The following is a 19,969-nucleotide window of genomic DNA, read 5'->3' on the forward strand; positions in this document are numbered from 1 at the left end:
AATTTTACGTAGTGTGTTTTACTAACAAAACATAAAACCCCTTGCAAGTTTTGACAAATTTTAAAGCTACCTGACAATATATACCGATTTCAAATAACACTATCCTGAAGAGACAAATTCAAATATACAAACTAGAAATACCCCCTCCCGTCCATCCATCTTAGACAGTACAATACCCAAGGGAAACCAACCCAGTCAAATTCGTCCTGTGGACTTAAATTTAGTTCGAATTCAAATTGAAGATGTATGCGGGGATACAATAAAGAATTTATAAGGAAATTGTCCTTATACAAAAGTTTATAAAAAGTCGAAATAATTGTGTCATTATTCAGTGTGTTTTCAGTAGAAATAGATTTGATTGTGTTTATATGTTACTCTCACTGATTACGCCATTCTCTTGCGTCATTTCCGGTTTCTCATCCAGGGGGGAGTGTTCGCCGTTGCTTCCTCGCGAGCACCTCTTTCGCCGGTAGCTCTCGTAGTGAAGAAAATCTGTGACTTCCTTCAGATCCTGCATGTGCGTCCTGAAAAAAATTGGATGAATTGAAAATTAACGAGAGGTTCAACGGTAAAACGAAATAACAAACATATAAGGAACTTCTTTTAAGCATTCATAAAGTTTTCTCGACAGATGCCCGAAGGCAATTTTTGTCAGAGTTGCACAAGTATTCAATCTTTCTCTGGGAGTTTTTTCTAAGCTATACGAAGAGTTTCCTCAGAGCTACGTGATACCATTCTCTACCAGATTTTTCTTGGAAGTTGGGGAAATGCTATTTTCTCTCAGACTAGCTGTAATAGAACTATCTACAGTCATTTTCTTCAGTTATTTCGCTCAAATTGAATGCCCAAAATCTCCGTAGACCACATAATTTCACTTACTTAATCAGCATGTCTCGTAGAAGAGAAAACTCACAATGATTCTTGTTCTCAACTAAAATATGATACAAGAAAAGGTCAAAGAAAACACAACTTTACCATCAAACATATTTTCAACAAAGGAAAACTACCTTCGATAACACCCCAGCGAGTTTTTCGACCGACAACAGCCTTACCGCCAACCGAGACGTTTTTGTCGCTACCGACTACAGCAAATGGTAGTTGTTCCTGGAAAACAAGAGGTAGTCAATCGAGGTCAGGTCTCAATTTTCTCGGAAATTTATTAGCGCATGCGCATACCTTGATTTTGGTGTTCGTTCGAACTTCGTCCTCGTCAAGCTCGTCGTGGATGATGGGATACGTGTTGACGGTGTGACTGAGATCTTCACGAATCTGGGAGAAAAATATTTCCAATGGAGAATTTGTTCTGTAGACTAGTTATTCACTAGTTAATCAATCAATCAATGATTAACAATTATTGGATGAGGTTGAGTGTGATATCGAGAATTATCAAGCTGAAGTTTGCATTATTTCATTTTGCCGAAGCGAAGCTGAGGCGGATAACGCAAACTGAGGCTTGATAATTCTCGATATCATGCGAAAACCGAATTCAATAATTGTTTTATTATGTATTTCCTTTTTAGAGAGGAAGCCTGCGCCATTATTGACAACAAACTAGCTGCAAAAAATTACGTCACCTACGGATAATTTTCAATGTCGTGTAGATGGCAAGACATTGAGAATTATCTTTAGGTTTTTAGCCAATCACAATCGAGATTGCATTAGTAATGCATAATAATTTCATTTGTATGTTTTCTTACCCGTCGTTTAAATGCCTCTCGTTCCTCCAAGGTTAATGTATCAGATTTTGCAATCACAGGAATTATATTCACACATTTGTCAAGTCGTTTCATGAACTCCAGGTCAAGAGATTTCAACCTGAAATATTCAAGAAATCTCAGGCAGCTGTAGACATATCACATTAAATCTTACACGAAGTAAACCATGAGCTCATTAAACGTACCTGTGTCCAGTGGGCTCAATAAAATATAAACAACAATGAACTCTGGTATCAGGAATTCTTGCTTTTCTATAAGTGCTTGACTCTTCCCTGTAGTACTGATCAAACTGATCGTGAATATATTCGATAACTGGCTCCCAGCTGAAATAAAAAACTGTTATCTCCTCCGCTTGCAAAATACTTCAAAGTACCTGAGGAATTTTTTCATCAGTAGAAGGTCTTAAAGATATGTTGTCTATGTATAAAACATGGTTGTGTTTTGACTGTCAAATTTACTCACCAGTTAGTATTGTTGACTTGGTCACCAAAGCCGGGGGTGTCGGTGATTGTTAGCCTTAAGCGAACACCTTTCTCTTCAATAACTGAAAGACGAATATCACATACTGATTATATTTGTGATTACATTTGTGATAACCTGTAGATTCTATTGATAAATATATTGGTGATAACATGTTGATTATATTTGTGATCACATTTGTCACAAAATGTTCAATATATTGGTGATTATATCACTTATAACCCATTGACTCTGGTGATAACATGATTTTATTATTGATTACATGTTGATCATATTGGTGTTCATGCCTACTCACCATGGCTTACTGTTTTAATTTCCACTGTTTTTGGTATTGTAAAGGATTGGGAGATGGAAGAAGTTCGGCTGAGCTTTGCTTTGAATAAAGTGTTTACCAAAGTTGACTTGCCCAAGCCAGATGCTCCTATAATTAAACAATGAATTGTCAACACTCTTTCACAGACAATGGAGTATATTTGCTGGTGTTAGACAAAAGAGAAAACTACCTTAGAGTGGGGAATTTGGTATATTGGAACTTAGCTATTGGTAAAATTCACATTATATTCGTACATAGTGTCTGTACTTACCAACAACCATGAGATTCAGTTCAAATCCTCGTTTCAGAGATTTCTTTCTGATCTGTTCCTGAATGGTATCAAAGCCAACATAACTTTCCAATGAAGTCTTCATCTTTCCCCACTGTGTGGTTTGCATCATCACTTTTGACATGATGTCAATGAAACTGTTGTAGGAAAGCAAGCCTAGGAGAAATATGATAAATTGTTCAAACAGTCAGTTATGTTGTTGTAGGAAAGCAAGCCTTGTGATAGAAATAAATAAATAGTTCAAGTAGGGAGTTATGTTGTTGTAAGGTAGAAAGCCAAGGAAAAGGAATAAATAGTTTAAGTAGGAAGATATGCTGTTTTATAGGGGAGCAAGTCTAGTAGGATAAATAAATAGTTCAAGTAGGCAGAACTTTATGATGTTGTGTGGGAGCAAGCTTATTAGAATAATATTAAATAGTTCAAGCCAGAAGTTACGCTGAAACCCATACACAATTTTAACCAAGCACGGACCTAGATGCTTAATTGGGGGGTGCATATTCATATATTCAAGTTTAAAAGAGGGTAAAAGTATCTCTATCAAAAGAAATCAATCAGGCATAAGACAAATATATGAATATGCACCCCCAATTAAGTGTCTAGGTCCGTCCCTGATTTTAACCAGCAATGCTGTCCAATCTGTACGCACGATCAACCAACCTTTTTCTGTTTTCTCATCTGACGTTGCCTTGATATAATGTTTCTGACTTTCTGTTAAATGTCCCCCGAGCAACTGGACCGCCAGAGTGGATATTGTTTCCACATCGACGAAGCCCTTTTCCTCCACATCAGCAAATTTGAAGACTTTTGCTAGCGCTGAAAATCACCAAAAGAATGAACTGTCGTTAGGCATAGTGAGATGGTGAATGTGGTATATCTAGATGTAGTAAAGTTCTATTAACCAACTATATGAAGTGTTCACCATTGATGAATAAAATCATAAGGTGTTAAGGCTCACTTGCACAATCTAATTTTGTTGGATCTATTTCACTTGGTTTTGATAAAGCAGTGCTGCACAGACTAAGTAGATTTGCTGCCAATATACATTGCAAGTTGACAGACTATAAAACATCCATTAGAAGGTAATTGGATTTGACAAAACTAGTTCTGGTGAAAAGACTTTTATTGTCAGATCAGTAAAATGTTAGGTAGCATAAAGGCACATTCCCATGTCATTGATACATACAATTATGTGTAATATCCATAATCAATCCATATCATTTTCAGTATTGTTAGTCTCAAAACATTCATTTCATTGATGATAGGAAATATGATTGTTTTAAGTCTGATATTAAGAGGACACTCAAATGATAACAAACAGGTCCTTTTCTAGGCTGCATTTTTGGCAAAGAAGATTAAAAAACCTTTGAAACTTAGACGGTTTATAATGCATCATTACAAGCAGCGCATTGCTGATATAATAAAACTACTCAAGCCTTTCAATATTCAAAGCCTCACAAGGTGTACTCTAAACTGATAAATATTTTGTACATATATGTACATTGTATTAATATTCAAGCACGCATATTCCATATCAAGTCTACCTAAAAATATTGACTTTAATTATTGAACCCCCATTGAACAAACAAATACAAATTAAACAGCACAGCATTTGTTTTGACTTTGCTAAATTCCAACAATATTTGTGGGCCGACTTTGATAATAATTTGTATAATATATAAGGAAGTGAATTGGAAATTTTATGATATATATTATATATAAAAACTAAATGAAGCGATATGGTTTTGAATGAATGGCAAATGGTGGAAAAATGACCACATTTTTATCAGAAAGCGTGAACAACCTAATCCTCACTCGGCCACTTAGCGGCAAAATGTTCGGTGACTTTCATTTGCACATACCTTCAAATTGCAAGTCAGTCAGCAGGAATTGCTAGAGAATAAAGGGAATTTAAAGCGTTAAACGTTACCGGTACACATTAGCGTGAAAAAATGTATAAAAACAGGTCATTTTTCGATGGAAAAAGATGTAAAATCTTACTTGTTCGTCGGCCATTTTCAGCTTCAAATCCAGACCGGATATTAGACTGATTAGAATAATAACATACACCCTTTCATTTCCGGTCTGGGAGAACCACAGCAACCCAGGCAACAAAATGCGCAATATATTCTAAATTCCCGTTATTAGTCAAGGAAGACAAGGACCTGTATTTGAGTTTGTATGCGTTTCATTTAGGACAGGTAAACTCGATTGTTTTAGGGTAATTTGACCATGACGGTCAGGATGGTAACGCTGCCCGAACTAAGACTAACAGCTTTGCTTTTATATCTTACCCGAATCTTTTCTTTACACTCACGATGAAAACACTTTCCTCATGCAGGATTCGAACCCTCAATTTGCCAGTTGCGAGACCGTTATCTTCACCACTAGACTATTCACTCTTGCGATGGTGGTCAGAGTTTTCTATTTGACTTAAACTTTTTCCAAGGTCATGAATGGAAAGATTCTTTCTACGAGAAATATACGAGAGTACAAACGAAGTCATATAAGCACCAGAAGCATATTTTTCATGGTAATTCATATGCCAAAAAGTGTCATAGATCACACACATATACATTAAACTACATGCTAACAACAATGTCTACGCATAACATTAAAACTATGTTTCAGAAGACGTACTAAACTAATCTAAGTTTATTGTCAAACGTATTCAGAAAGATGGTAACTTTCGATTACACGGTATAAATCTATTGTTTGTAATTGTAAACAATTAAGCTGCAAACGTCCAAAAAGTGTTTTCTGCCATTAATTTCGCGAAGTCCAATTGTTCTAACAATATTTCAATCTTGTGGCGTCGGCAACATAAGCTAACCCCATGAAAAAAGAAATAAACGAGAAAAGAATGCCAAGTTCATCCTCTGGCCAACGTTCATCGTCTTGCCTCGTGACATCGCGTTTTCTTTTACAGTAAATTCTACAGAGATTCGTAAAAAAGCAAACAAACTGCAAAACACCTCCGCCAAGACAGCAACTAGCGAATTGATAATCCATAGACTCAATGCACGTCCCTGAGCTGATTTTGGAGGATAACATTTCGAAGGCAAAATAGCTCTGAGCGAGATTTACAAGCGCCTCCAAAAAATAAAAATTAACTTCGGGCGAGAGAACTTTCCAAAGGTTGTTTATACCAATACTGGTCGTTTGCTCGTCAATACGTTTCAACACACGGTAAAAAATAGCAACACTAAAAGGTATACTGAACACAGATGTTATAATCAATATTGCGGCCAGTTTTGGATCGATTTTCTGCTTTGATAAATGGTAACAACAACGCAAGTCGCATACGATATCAACTCCACGATACGCCATCAAAATGATGCAACAAAAACCCAGAAAGTAACTCATCATGGACAGATGGTTAACGGAGGATAAAAAAAAGAGGATAGCTTTTTCTTGCTTTTATTGCAATCAGTTTCGCCAAAGTGAAAGTTGGCTACGAGCTTCATAGCATGTAATTCCAAGTACTATTCAAAAAATTCCAAGAAAACGGTAAAAAAACTGACACTTGATATGCAAGTCCAAATTTATCTTACCTCAGCTTTTTGCCAATAAAATATGTTTATAGCTGCGGTCTTTTTACAGTAATGAGTTCAATTATATTTGCAGCAAAGCATGTCCCTGTTTTTAAAAAGAATATTTTAATATTACCAATATCTATGACTATGAACTATTCAGTTGCACCACCAGCCATTGTCACGTTCTGTGTGGTCGGAGATATCTGTACAGAAGAAATGCCCCACCAGCCAGAAGCATTGTACCAGCACCAAACGATAGAAACGTCGACAGGGTGAAGAATTGAGATTTTTGGTTACAAAGATGGCTGAAAGAAATTAAAAATGAATTGTGTACTAGGGTTATAACAAACACCTCCCCTCCCCCCGAAACTACCCATGGTTTTATAACCACTTATCTTCGACATATAAAGGCCCGCACTTACAATTTTTTTCTTTCGATAGATGTGAACGAGTAATTAGTTACTGATGTTCAAATACGAACTCTTATACATCAGAGCATTCTTAACTAACTCACTCTTTCACATCTATCAAATGAAAAGAATCGCACATAAGTATAAACAGGCTTTATTAATAATTCAAAAAAAATTTCACTTACGGGTAAACAGCCATTTTGGTCAGGGTGTCGTACACGTCTTTTTTCAGCGCAGATTGCGTCAGAGCAGAAAATAGCTACAAAGCAAAACATTGAAAGGGCATTCAACGTTTCCTGAATTGAAAAGAATGGAAAGATGTGGAAAGGCGTTTGATTATACTCACCACTGGTTCAGGGAGATTATTTAATGTACAATGCATCGAAGGTTGGACCTCACAATTCTGAAAAGTTAAGATGAAACACAGCATTAGCATCTAAGGAAATCTTCTTTGTCAGAAATCCGCGATGCAAGTCGAACACTCACTCAGTGAGTTTCATATGGATTTGTGTCTGAAAAAAAATATTTCAACCTACTTTCCGATCAATTAAGGTTTACTATATATCAAGCAAATAATGACACACAATTACAATGGTCATTTACAATCAATCATTTATAATCAGTCATTTATACTCAATCATTTATAATCAATCATTTATAATCAATCACAGAGAATGAATTGCTTGTATTCAATAATTTATAATCTATAATTTATAATCAATCAATTGTAGTCATTTCTAATCAATCACATAGAATTAATTGCTTGTATTCAATAATTTATAATCGATAATTTATAATCAATCAATTGTAGTCATTTCTAATCAATCATATAGAATGAATTGCTTATAATCAATCATTCTTAATCAATCATTCATTATCATTCATTTATTATTAATCATTCATATATAATACGATTTTGTCGACCTGCTCGACTTTTGGACGATCTGTTTTTGAAGCCACAAACAAACACGGCACACTACAAAGCACATTCTGAAATAAACAAGAAATACAAGTGACGTAATGACAAAATTAAGAATAAAACTACATGCTTAACTAGGAAAAATCATCGGAACTGAGATGTATAGCTGGAAAGAACATTCAAAAATTCGTAAAATCAGTCAATGTGGTTGTCAAATTTTGTAAAATACGAATAAAAAGGTCCTAGTTTTCAAATTTAATTCTATATGGGAATAATTTTTTGGCCATTTTAAAGAAGTATTTTCGGGTTTTCTACACTCAATCATATGTACCTCGTGAAGTTCCAGGACTTTGGAGAACGAGTTGGGGTCTGATTGATCATAAAGGAAGCAAATGACATCACATTTCTTGCTATTCAGTAATTCGGTATCGATTTGATTCCAGGAAATTTCACATAACTTCAGTCAGGCGGTGGTTATAAAAAAGACAGAAGAGAAATCTAAAGCTGACCCAAAATAGTGTTAGGTTCAGGTACAGGAGTAGGAATTTATATTGGAACATATGGTATGGTATGGTATGGTATGGTATGGTATGGTACGGTATGGTATGGTGTATTACATGGTATGGTATGGAATGGTATGGTATGGTATCGTATGGTAGGGTATGGTATGGTACAATATGGTATGGTATCGTATGGTATGGTATGGTATGGTACGGTATGGTACGTACACCCATAGATGGTATGGTATGGTATGGTACAATATGGTATGGTATGATATGGTATGCTGTACATCGTATAAATCTAAGACGATGGATTACTCACAATCAGATATTTTTCCTGTCTGTTTATTTCTGAAGTATTAACAGTGAACTTCGCTGCTTTGAATGTTTTGCAGTTCTCCAACTCCTTAAAACAAGAAAGTTTTCTAGTTATATGCGAATGATGATGTATTTCGTTTATAAAATGCGAATGATTTGACAATGACTTTACAATAAAGTCGAAATATCACCAGAACTGTGCGTCTTGTGTGTTTAATAAGTCAGAGTTTGTTTTGTTTTGCAGTTCGTTTACTTGAGAATAAAATATTACCTCTAAACTTCTGTTAACATGTCCTTGCAAAAACGCAGTCTGAAATTAGTAGAGTTTAATATCACTTTGTGAATTGGGTGAGTTCAGAACCTAACGTCCGTATTCAAAAGCTCATGCAGTGTAACGTACGTAGAAATTTGGTTTTACTTATCAATGAGAGTGCCCTTCTTAAGCAATTAATAGATTTAAAATCAAGCTCTCGTTTAAGTGGAAATACTATACAAGGAATGGCTATGAAGTAATTGAGATGTCCTACTCAATGAATTTGAGTGTGAGTGATCATCAGTGATCTATCTTTTGGAATACAAGCGTACGTCTTATATCTACAGCAAGAGCATGGTGGAGGTTCATACTGCACCTTTCCTGATCCAGGGGGACCAATGACGTTACATCGAAAGACAGTTCTCGATGTCTGCTTCTTCGCGAGATCCACATCTTTACTACGTGTCACTGTTGAAAAACATTCAAGGCGTTTGCTTAATATAATATATTGAATAAAGGATCAGGGTAAGATGCCCCCTGGCCCCTGGGGACCATTTGAAGGCCATGGACACATACCTGTGACAGCCGTGGACAACTGACTCTCCAGTTCACCATGCATGTAACCAAAGTAAGATAACCATGTGAAGACTCTGTTGCTGTCCAGATACGTTGTTAATCTATTGTAGTTCCAGGAGGATGGTAATTAGATGGTATGGTATGGTATGGTATGGTATGGTATGGTATGGTATGGTATGGTATGGTATGGGGGGTAGATGGTATGGTATGGTATGGTATGGTATGGCAGGATATGGTATGGCAGGATATGGTATGGTATGGTTTGGAATAGTATGGTGTGGTATTGGTACGGTATGGTTTGGTAAGATGTGGTATGGAAAGATGTGGTATGGTGTGGTATTGGTATGGTATGGTGGATATAAATGATATTGGGCAACAAATGAGTGTATATTGTTAACCAGCTTGCAAAGGTCTTACGTACACCCACAATGCAATGTAACTATCAAATGTCACCCAGCCATTCTCATTGGTTTGGACACAACTCAAAACTTCCTCGTCCCAAGGCATCGTGTTACACAGACTGAATAACTCCTAAACCAAGGAATATATAAAGACATAGATTTTAGCCTCGAAACCTTAGACCTCGTGAAATTTGCAGGCTAACGTAATCGGCATAAAGTATTCAAAAAACCACCTCAAGCTCAACTGGGGATAATGCGCTGTCTCCGTCCTAAAAAGACAAGCAATATGTTTGTGATTTTAATATCTGGGCCCATACCTAAAAACAGTGGTGAACATCCACTTCCTCGTTTGAAATAGTGAGGATAACAATCGAATACAATAATTGTAGAGTGTAAATATGGTTTCAGATAGATACTTTCACAAGACCAGCTAGTGAGTTTGCTTGAAAAAGTGGAGAGCAATGTAATCCATTGATAGTTGGGTAGAGGATTGCCAGGGAGAAAATCGAGTGTGTTTTCAAGGCGAAGTGATACGAGCAATAAAATTGAATAAACATGCATCAAAATCTGATTCAACAAATGGTAATTGGAACAAATAAAATGCCTATTGATATTCGCAATTCGAGGTGGTATTTCAACTACATACGTCGCGCGTTTCAGAAGACTTACCCTGTCACATCTTTCAAACAATCTCGTGAAGAAGTCGCGTCCCAACTCCGAGAGTTCTGTTGTGGAACTTGAGGGAATATCAAGTCTGAATATGAAAGAAGAAGCGAAATAAAAACGTGGAGAAATGGTGGTAAAATTTTCGCGTTGTTTGCCCAGTGGTGGATGCCCAGTAAGGTCTTTATGGAGGGAAAGGTATGTGATCAGGGTGGTGGTGGTGTGTGGGGGGGGACTTAACCTGGGGTATCCAACACCATTCACCAAAATCCTGTTCTAAATGTCCACCTAATATCTTAAAGCAGGATACAATAATTATCTTTCCGATTATCTTTTAGGGCACGGGTCGTCAGGGGAGGGGGCACACCTGTGCACACCCTCGCCTATAAATCCACCTCGGGGTTCCCTTACCCAGAATCACAATAATCCTCCCTCAAATCAAGATCATCACCGTAACCAAATTTTCTCAGAACTGTCCACGTGGTTTCATGTCTCCCTCTTTCCATGAACAATTTGTGAAGGAAGAGGAACCCTGGTGTTACAAAGAATAACGTGTTCGTGGAGGTCAAGTGCTGATCGCGTCTAATTACCTGGAGAGTTCAGCAGAAGATTTTGCAATACCTGTCAGTGTGAGCCCGTCATCCTTGAGGCCATCGTGCGTGTTTCGTTGAACGCAATTCTTGACTTCCACCACTTCCTCGTCTTCCAGTGGTGAGTTGAAGCATTGATACTGGATATAAAATGATTATTGAGAAGAAAAAGTATTTCGGAGGGGGGGGGGGGTCAGGTTTTGAGGGAGTGTGACAGGTGCATATACCATCCCTGCTTTGGTAAGAGGTGCACACTTTCCCCAAGACAGTAAGGCTTGGTAAGAGCAACACCTTCCCCGAGTTGGCAAAGAAGGTGCTCACCTCCCAGGTTTGGTAAGAGATGCACATGCACCTTCCCTGAGATGGCAAAGGAGGCGCCCACCTTTTCAGCTTTTGTAAGAGGTGCATACAGTACCTTTTCCAAGGTCAGCAGAGTAAACACCTTTCCAGTGCTGGGGAACACCTTTCTCAAGTTGGTGGTGCAAGACTGCAAGGGGTCAAATTCATGACGAATTGAAAAGAAAATGTATTTTCACCTGGAAGTCATTAAGTTCCTTGTCATCCAGTATGCCATCACCTCCAACATCACAGATCTTTCAAGAAAGAAATAAATGACGCATTGCAATTATTGAGACAAGACTATTAGATCTAAAAAGATGATTTAAAGGTCACTTTCACTTCACCTTGAATATCCTTGTAAGGGCCTTTGCACAAAGTTCTGTGAGCTGGAAAAATTCAAGAAAACAATTGAATTTGAACAAATCTGAAAAACGATTCTGGAAATTATTAGCTGAAGCCATCACACAGCAAATATTACTATCTAATAATGTGTTAGAATTACTATCTAATAATGTGTTTCAATTACCATCTAATAATGTGTTACAATTACTATCTAATAATGTGTTACAATTACTATCTAATAATGTGTTACAATTACTATCTAATAATGTGTTACAATTTCTATCTAATAATGTGTGTTCTATCATTGTAAAACTGAATGTGGTGGTAAACCTCTTTTGTATCTTGAGAATAAAGGGGATCTTCAGGATATAAAACTGCTTTCTGAGCATAGAAAAACATCTCTGAGATATTCTTGACAAGTTTTGCTGAACACTAAAATGAATTTAATGAGTAATATGAATGATATGCTGTCAGTACCAAGGACTCTACCATAACTGATAAAGTAAGGCAATATAATGCTCACATTAGATATTTTGTTAAAACATATTAAGAGTTAAATTAAAGATAATATCCAGTCGGTTTGGCAATCATGCAGTTGTTATAACAATGCAGGGCCCGCATATTTGGATTTTTCAGGACAAAGATTCTAGCTCATATGAATTCATTTTAAATGAAATAGGATTGACAAATATAACAGTTCAGAATTGTTAAGAACAAGGCATTTGTTCACATTACGACTGGATATCGCTTTAGATAACTATAAAATACAGGCAAACTACAGGCTTTTGTAGTGTGCTTATATTTTTATGGTTATACAAGGCTGACATACAGTATACTATCATAGAACTCCCACCTCAATGCAGGTTTTGACTTGGGGATATTTATTCATGATTGTTACCAAAGTCTAGAAAATAGAATCATTTGAAATATAATGTTATTACACTGACTCTATCATGGGATAAAGATCTACAGTTTTGACTTGGAAATATTTATTTATGATTGCTACGAAAGCTGAGAATATAGAATTATATCTGTTCTACATATCAATCTACATATAAAGATTGATACAGTAGGCAAGCCTGAAACTGAATAGACCTTTCTCCTTTTACCTTTCAATCATGCAATGCGTGAAGGTAGTTGATTATCAAGGTCAATTTAAGTTGTGATTTCACCATGTTTGGGAGTGATTTAGTTGAATTATCAAAGAAGTGAAAAGAATCAGCAAGGTCATAATTTTCTTACAAACAAAATCACTTCTAAGCAGAGCAATATCGCAATTCAAAGTTGCTTGATAATCAACTACCATCACGCATTGAATGCTTGAAAGTCTTTGCACTATTACTATATCAATATTTATCTGGCTTTAGTTCAGATTACATCATGACTAAAAAATTACAATAAATGCAATGTGAACCTCTGTCAGATGTAACTTACGTCCATTGTGCTCTGCTCAGAAAGGTCACTCTGTCAATGGAGAATTTTAGCAAATTAAGTAAAAGCTGCTTTTAATTGCATCTTGAACAAATTTGTTAGAAAAAAGATCAGATTATATTCATTACCAAATTACCTTATTTCCAACCAGTATGATGGGTTTGTTTTGCAAAACTCCTTCATCATCTTCGGAATCCAATACAAGAGGAATCCAATAGCTTTCAATCTGTTAGAAATGAATTGAAATTATACCTTGAGCAATATATTACTCTATTCTAATCTTCTTGGCTGCATGTGCAGATACTCTGTATACTCATATAATCATATTATCAAGGAATTTTACTGCACCTTGTCAATTGTATCAGGATCTGTTACATCATACACAATGCACACCACGTCAGCCTTTACAAAACAACAAAATGATTCACCCTTGCTTGCAGTTGGGTCATTCTCTGGTCACACACATGCGTGACACTGACTGACTGCTATCCTATTTTGTTACACTCAAGATATGAAGCCTGAGGGTACGGCAATGTTGTAATGTGTATGACCGGAGAATCCCCCAGTTATGAAGTTTCGAGTCACATGAAATACTTTGACATATCATTGCTTTTCTTGTCAGAACTAAACAAAATACCTTATCAATTTCATCTTCTAATGCCTCTGGTGTTTGTTCCAAACCAGAGTAATCTACAATATGGGTTGGTATCTTTTCAGGTGTAACATCTGCAGGAATGGTGATCTCTTCCGCACGACATGGTACCTTGATTAATATCAGGAATAGTATATATTGTTGATGACAACAGCACGATAGGAAAATAAAATACATACTAAATTGAGGGTAAATATAAAAATTGTGTGTGCGTACATCTTCAGGAAACTCTTCGCTGACCAATGACAAAATTAGTGACGTCTTACCAACTCTCTCTTCAAAAAAGTGTAAAATTTTAAGCAATAAATTAATAATAGCACTGTTTTGAGAATGTTGACTGGAGTGATTATTGATTGACTAATCGAACTATTGATTGACTACTCAAACTATTGATTGGATATAATCAAGATAAAAAGTGATTGATTGATGCGAGACAAATGCCCCTCGCATTCGAGAGTCTAGCCAAGCAAATTTGCATACAGTCCATGAATTCCATTGGATCTTTGAATTATATTTGTTTATAGTCTGAAATATGCAAAGTTGTATAGAACTGCCTGTGGTGATTCCAATGTTCATTCACTTCGTGTAAAAGGTACAAGTAAAGTAAAAGTAATAGTAATAAAGGATAATAAAATTGCATGCTTCAATGCGGTGTATAAGTCGTGCACAATATCATTACTGTAAAAATGTAAAATTTGTAGTGACTCTCAGGTCTCAGGTACAATTACTTCAAAACAAACATGAAATGATCTGTTTTTACCTTCTCCCACGAGTAATATCCGCACATCTTTCTTCATGGCGAGAAATTCATTAGTATCATAAAAGTTTATGCATCGTATTGGTAATATTTTGAGAAATTTTAAGGAGAAACAATAAATAATAATTCGACCAAAATATTTAAAATATTGATCCTTGGACTTTCGAAGGTAGGATAAATTGGGTGAAGATAGGTTGCTTGTGGTGATGTTAGGATAGTTTGGGAGAATTCGGGAGAGAGTTTAATTTCTAGGGATAGTAGGGGACTGTAAGGGATTAGGATAGCTTAATCACTGAGCTATATATACTAATTCATTCGACGGATTAGTTTTGAGGAAAGACGTTATGAATGCGGAGATCCGATATGATCAATATATTCAAAGTTACAATCAATAGATTTAGGAATATGGGTTGTAATTTGTATATCTAACCCATCTATACTAAGTCTATTCACATCTAAATCCAACCCAATGGTAATGGCCTCGTTTGTAAATATTTGTTTATGTTTTGAAGAACCTTCTTGAAATCTTGTCAGAGAAAAATATAAGAACCAATTTCGTAAAGGCAGACAGACATTCATATGACGTGCGCCGCGCGATACTTTCTGTAAAATTTAATTATACCCTAAAAAAACATCGTGGTTTTTAGGTACGGTTCTTTTACTGCCGGAACAGATTCGGCCGCTTCAAATTTCTAACATAGTTCATAAATACCAAATGAATACTTGAAACCACCCTTCCTCGCAGTTCTTTTACAATACACTTATTCAAACACTTGAACAAGGTAGCAACAAGCCACTAACTGTCGTAACGAATCGGAAATTCCTGTTTTGCTTGGCTTCCTGCCCGAATCCTAGATTTCCAGAATACCCCAGTTGTAATGACATTGTTTACAAGATATATACAAGCAGAGACTACCGAGTATCGTATTTCTTTCGCTAGAAAGCAGTCCATTCATGCGGGCTTTAAACATTTTCAGCGTTTCTGTAGAAACATTACTCTCCGGGAATAGGTTTTTTCTTAAAAGGATGACTACAACACAGTAACCAATCAAAAATGGGATGTGTAACAAATCAAAAAATGGGATATAATACCCCCAATTTTCGTGTTCATGCACGCATGAAATCTCTGATGAAATCTACCATTCTTTTGAGGACCCCCGCCATGAATTTCAAAAACAACACCAGCCCGATTGATTTTTGTAATGCTTTATTTTACACAATTTTCTCTTACAAATCCACACGTATGATAGACAACTTCAATGTTTTTCCTTTTGCTGCTCTGCAGAAGTCGAAATATTGTACAGTAATGTTAACACTTATTCACTAGTAACCCTCGGTGATTAAACCTGCCATTATAGTGAGTGATAGCAGTGCGGCCTTTAAACTCGTAACAACAACAAAAGAGAATCATGAATGCCATTAATCCATTCGGTTCGGCCGAAATAACTTACGTTTCAAAACTATCTTACATTTTACACAATGGGTGTCGAGCATACGAAACTATATATACAGTTTTACAACGATTTGTACACAATCTTCAACAACAAATTTTCAAATCTCCTTTATAAAGGAAAGCAAAACCCTAGCCATTTATAAGCAACCCCGCTTGCTCGCGTGTAGGCGAGAAATATTAAAAAACTAGAATGTTTCTTTTCTTTAATTCCGAGTTCAATAAAGAGTCCTATTTTGAAATTTTTTAGGCCATAACTTCGAGTTGTGAAGCATTATAACTTCTCTTGTATGAATTTGAAGAGTCGAGCCAGTTTGAGTAGATAGACTGTAGCGAGGTGTATTCCTGCCTTCGATCAGATGTCTCGCTTAAATTTGACCACATATAACTTGGAAATTCGTTAAACCTAAGCGAATCTTTCTGGTATAGACTGTTCGTTGGCGAGTGTTGACTCTGTTTTGCGACGGGATATCTAAACTCTTGCGCGTTAGGCGAAAGGCGACTATCGACTGGGGTTTGCGTGTGTACGTTCTCCTCTGTACTCCATAAGGAATAGTTCGAATGGTTGGTGTTAGAAAGCATGGTTAATGGCGATGTTTGAATAGGCGAACGGTTGTACGTTTGTTCAACTTCACTTGTGTGTATTGTACTTGGACTCGTCGTGGAAACAGCGTACATTTGTTGGGCATTGAAGCCTTCCAATTCGGCAAGGTTCTCCAATTCCCCATACTTGTCTTTTTGGTATATGACTTTTACAACGAGTTGGTCTTCTACAAAAGCACAAGGAAAGAACGTTTAAAACCCTTTGCCCATATTAAAATATCTTAAAGCAATACATAAATCTATTCCATGTATTAGTTGCATGCTTTCATAACAACAAATCTGGCTCGGGGACAAATTGACTTTTCGATCAAAACAATACGCTTAAGGGGAAGACCCGAGAAAATTTCATGACCTTTCAAATTTTTGCTCAGTTTCCTGAAAGCTGGACAAAAATACCCTCCCAGTGTTTCCTCTCTCAAATGAACGCCAATAAAGTATCAGTCAAACATCTGTCTGGGGATGCTACGAAGTTTTATGGAAATACGAGTTGTGGGAGATCTAAGTTAGAAGGAAGATACGTTGAGCAAGCAATTTTACTTTCGGTTTGAAGTGTACTTTGCACATAGTATTCTTACAACACGCGGACTTAAAATCAAAGGGTGAAACTGCCTTTTCAAGAAAGCAGTCTTATACGAATGTTGACATATTGTAGAAGGAAAAGAGAGCGTATTTTAATAACACTAAAGTAGGTTTTCTATATGCCCTCAGAGGAAAGCAAATTAGGCAATAGATACAATGCTTTTTTACCTATTCTATAAGAGACTTCGTCAGGATCTATCCACATTGTTAATTTATCAGGCAAGCTGGAACGTATTTCTTCCAAACTCAAACCACTGTCATTTGCTGCGTTTACAAGAACGGGATCGAGATCATCACCGATTAATAAACAACGATAGCCACTTCCTTTCGAAGGACGCTGAGGGTACCAATGTCCTTCGAACTTCTCCCTCAACTGCTTCGTTAATTCGACGCCGAACAAGTCCACTCTACGTCTAGGTAACTTGTTGTACAAGTAAGACGTTAGAAAGCTAACCGCGATCTGGATTTCTAAGAGCATCGCTTGATTCTTTGTCGAGATTTGTTGTTGTTCGTGCACGTACTTCTACACAAGAAAATACTACAAACGAGTGGGGCTCCCAAAATAACACTGTGTGTATTTATCTACGGATGCTCGAATCTGATTGGTGGGTGTCCGGAAACGAACAAACGATTAAACGCGAAGGGAACCAATAGGAGGCCGCCTATGTGTTCTGCCAATCACGCGTCTTCAATATTGTACTGTGACGTCACACCCCTCCCACAGCTATTTTGATAAGGCCAAGATTATTATGTCAACGAGCTCCCCATATTTGGGTAAAACATTAACAACAAAGGGCCATATTGCACGTTTTTCAAAGCACTCGAACGGCAGCTAAAATTAAAACCAAATGTTCAACATTCGACCTTGTCGAACACAGCAAGACCTAATGTCAATATGTTTGGTATTCATGTCTTGGTTTCTTTAGGCAAATCTAGTGTTTTATACTCGCACAAATGTAAAAAGCAAGCCAAAGGTTTTGTTGTTCCTGAAACAAAACACGCTTTCGGCTTTCTAATGGAAATGAACACTCGAAACTTGACAAAGACAAGAGATCGTTAACAATTCGTCCCATGATTTCCTGGTGAATGTTTATCATAATTGCTAGACAACTCATTCGAAACGATGGAATATAAAAAAGAATATTTCAATTTGTGACATTCTGTTTCCGAGATACTGTACTGTCTACGAAATGTTACATTCCATTCAGACTTTGTAACAAATTTTAGCCCGTGAGTCAGATGCAGAAGAATGATTTATAAATGAGTTACCGAGGTGCGCAAAAGAAAGACTTCTTAGGTAGTATTCAGTAATGAAAATATTCAAGCTTCAAAGGAAAGATGACGATTTGCCACTTTTTATTAAATTATTCCACCTACGGAAGTTAATAAAATAAAAGCCCAGCAAATTGCTTCAAATCTTTTTTAGCAAATTAACCTTGCCTCATTTGCAGAAAGCGAGACAGAAAGTTCCCTACACCATTATCCATTGCGAGTTTTTGAAGTTTAGAATTTGAGAGACCTCTGGGTTTAAAAAAAACCTGGGGGAAACCCAGCAAGGTCTCAACCTACATAACTTGGGTTAGTGTAGCATATTGCCTATGTAGCACACGAGTATCAACCTTATTATTCAAATTGAAATACCGCAAAAAGAAGATTTTCAGAGGAGCGTTTAATTAGTGCACGAGTGTAACGTTCACGTGATCTACGTCTATGACGTCAGCATGGAAAGTAGCTAAAGTTGTTGTTTTGGAAAAAAGCTATGAATAGGGTCAACAACCAGGAAACAATCATAGGAATATTAAATACCGAAAGCGCACTTCTAATATTTGTGATCATTAAAATTGTCTACGTTTGTCTGACATTATCGCAAGCACACGATGGCCAATGGGGTAGGGCCAGTAAACTCTAATACAACGCATTGCTGTATCTGAGTTCGCTAATGGATAGAGCACAGAATAGAAATACACACTTATTTTATGCACACCCCCATACTTAGTTCAAGCCACGCACAAAGGGGCGAGTTTTGTCGTGACTAGTTTGACCCAAGGGCCGATAAGATTTCTAAACTTTTTACAGTAATCAACTGCTTAAAGCATATCGTAAATTCTTGAGGTCCCTGTTCTTGACCCATGTGATAATGCTTCTAATTATAAACTCTCACGAGGTAGTTTACCCATTTTAGGGCGTTGTGGCAGCCTACCCTTTCTCAGTAGCCGTTCGGATAAAATACGCATATTCAGCGCCACAAAATACATTGGCAACGTCTTCAAAAACCAAAATGGGCAAATCAATTCGTAAACTGATGAACATATACGTCACTCTCTTGACGATGGCAATCTTCTTCTCTGCTATATTTCAGGCAATTGATGTACGGATTTGTCTATTTCGGTACTTCGAGAGAATCAGTTAACGTTTTGAAGACCAACTAATGGACTAATATAATAATGAACTGAAAGATAATCAAGGAATGTAGACTCTGAAAGACTGGTAATCGAGGTATTCGATTTTCTACAGTCATTGGCGGTGCAAATCCAAGCGCACTTGACGTCATTTTGTGCATGGTGCGAATGCCTTTATCGAGTTCAACGTTTGGTAACTGTTTATGACGGAAATTGTCAAGCTTTGACGTTGGCCTGATAACGTTTTTTTAAAAGTGCGAGAGGCCTGATAACGTTTTTTTTAAAGTACGAGAAGTCTTTTTGTCTAAAATGCACGAGCAAGATTGCAAGATAGCAAAATCAGTTGCTACAATTTACTTTTCTCTAAAAATATCGCCCGAAAAGTGTGGAAACACCATGTATTAGACCAAAGGATAGGTCTATCAGGATTGTACGAAATGAGGCAATTTTCCCAACA

The 19,969-nt window shown here is 36.8% G+C and overlaps 3 protein-coding genes across 3 annotated transcripts; all 3 read right to left on the reverse strand.

Annotated features, from left to right (window-relative positions):
- Positions 1-13: 13 nt before the first annotated feature.
- Positions 14-4,834, reverse strand: LOC114519288 (neuronal-specific septin-3-like). The gene is made up of 12 exons (XM_028539398.1): positions 4,796-4,834; positions 4,657-4,687; positions 3,455-3,610; positions 2,780-2,953; positions 2,491-2,616; positions 2,178-2,259; positions 1,901-2,038; positions 1,698-1,815; positions 1,177-1,269; positions 1,008-1,104; positions 880-931; positions 14-524 (listed from the first exon to the last, which is right to left on the reverse strand). Exons 1-12 carry the CDS (start codon positions 4,808-4,810, stop codon positions 365-367), a joined length of 1,242 nt encoding a protein of 413 aa, XP_028395199.1. The 5' UTR covers positions 4,811-4,834; the 3' UTR covers positions 14-364.
- A 698-nt stretch (positions 4,835-5,532) lies between these two features.
- LOC114519553 (mitochondrial Rho GTPase 1-A-like) lies at positions 5,533-15,474 on the reverse strand. Its single transcript, XM_028539704.1, has 24 exons — positions 14,485-15,474; positions 13,941-13,999; positions 13,710-13,835; positions 13,421-13,474; positions 13,209-13,298; positions 13,076-13,105; positions 12,495-12,545; positions 11,972-12,073; positions 11,644-11,685; positions 11,497-11,553; positions 10,992-11,100; positions 10,782-10,902; positions 10,377-10,461; positions 9,941-9,976; positions 9,728-9,837; positions 9,307-9,407; positions 9,107-9,198; positions 8,749-8,787; positions 8,482-8,565; positions 7,991-8,116; positions 7,665-7,730; positions 7,087-7,143; positions 6,926-6,999; positions 5,533-6,635 (listed from the first exon to the last, which is right to left on the reverse strand). The coding sequence occupies exons 1-24, from the start codon at positions 14,519-14,521 to the stop codon at positions 6,509-6,511; spliced, it is 1,875 nt and encodes a 624-aa protein (XP_028395505.1). The 5' UTR covers positions 14,522-15,474; the 3' UTR covers positions 5,533-6,508.
- Positions 15,475-15,671: 197 nt separating this feature from the next.
- Positions 15,672-17,679, reverse strand: LOC114519635 (protein Tob1-like). The gene is made up of 2 exons (XM_028539799.1): positions 17,282-17,679; positions 15,672-16,701 (listed from the first exon to the last, which is right to left on the reverse strand). Exons 1-2 carry the CDS (start codon positions 17,589-17,591, stop codon positions 16,178-16,180), a joined length of 834 nt encoding a protein of 277 aa, XP_028395600.1. The 5' UTR covers positions 17,592-17,679; the 3' UTR covers positions 15,672-16,177.
- Positions 17,680-19,969: the final 2,290 nt, after the last annotated feature.

Source organism: Dendronephthya gigantea, unplaced genomic scaffold (genome assembly GCF_004324835.1).
Source record: "Dendronephthya gigantea isolate DGI-Jeju-01 unplaced genomic scaffold, DenGig_1.0 000013F, whole genome shotgun sequence".
Lineage (NCBI taxonomy): Eukaryota > Metazoa > Cnidaria > Anthozoa > Malacalcyonacea > Nephtheidae > Dendronephthya > Dendronephthya gigantea.

Excerpts from the sequence above, each read along its gene's own strand:
- LOC114519553 (XM_028539704.1), bottom strand. The coding sequence starts at position 14,521 with ATGAAGAAAGATGTGCGGATATTACTCGTGGGAGAAG. Across the intron at positions 11,554-11,643 it reads CCCTTACAAGGATATTCAAG|ATCTGTGATGTTGGAGGTGA; the intron begins GTGAAGTGAAAG and ends CTTTCTTGAAAG. Across the intron at positions 6,636-6,925 it reads ACCAAAATGGCTGTTTACCC|CCATCTTTGTAACCAAAAAT; the intron begins GTAAGTGAAATT and ends AATTTCTTTCAG.
- LOC114519635 (XM_028539799.1), bottom strand. The coding sequence starts at position 17,591 with ATGCTCTTAGAAATCCAGATCGCGGTTAGCTTTCTAACGTCTTACTTG. Across the intron at positions 16,702-17,281 it reads CGAAGTCTCTTATAGAATAG|AAGACCAACTCGTTGTAAAA; the intron begins GTAAAAAAGCAT and ends GTGCTTTTGTAG.
- LOC114519288 (XM_028539398.1), bottom strand. Across the intron at positions 1,270-1,697 it reads GAGAGGCATTTAAACGACGG|ATTCGTGAAGATCTCAGTCA; the intron begins GTAAGAAAACAT and ends TTTTTCTCCCAG. Across the intron at positions 932-1,007 it reads TCGCTGGGGTGTTATCGAAG|TTGAGAACAAGAATCATTGT; the intron begins GTAGTTTTCCTT and ends ATCATATTTTAG.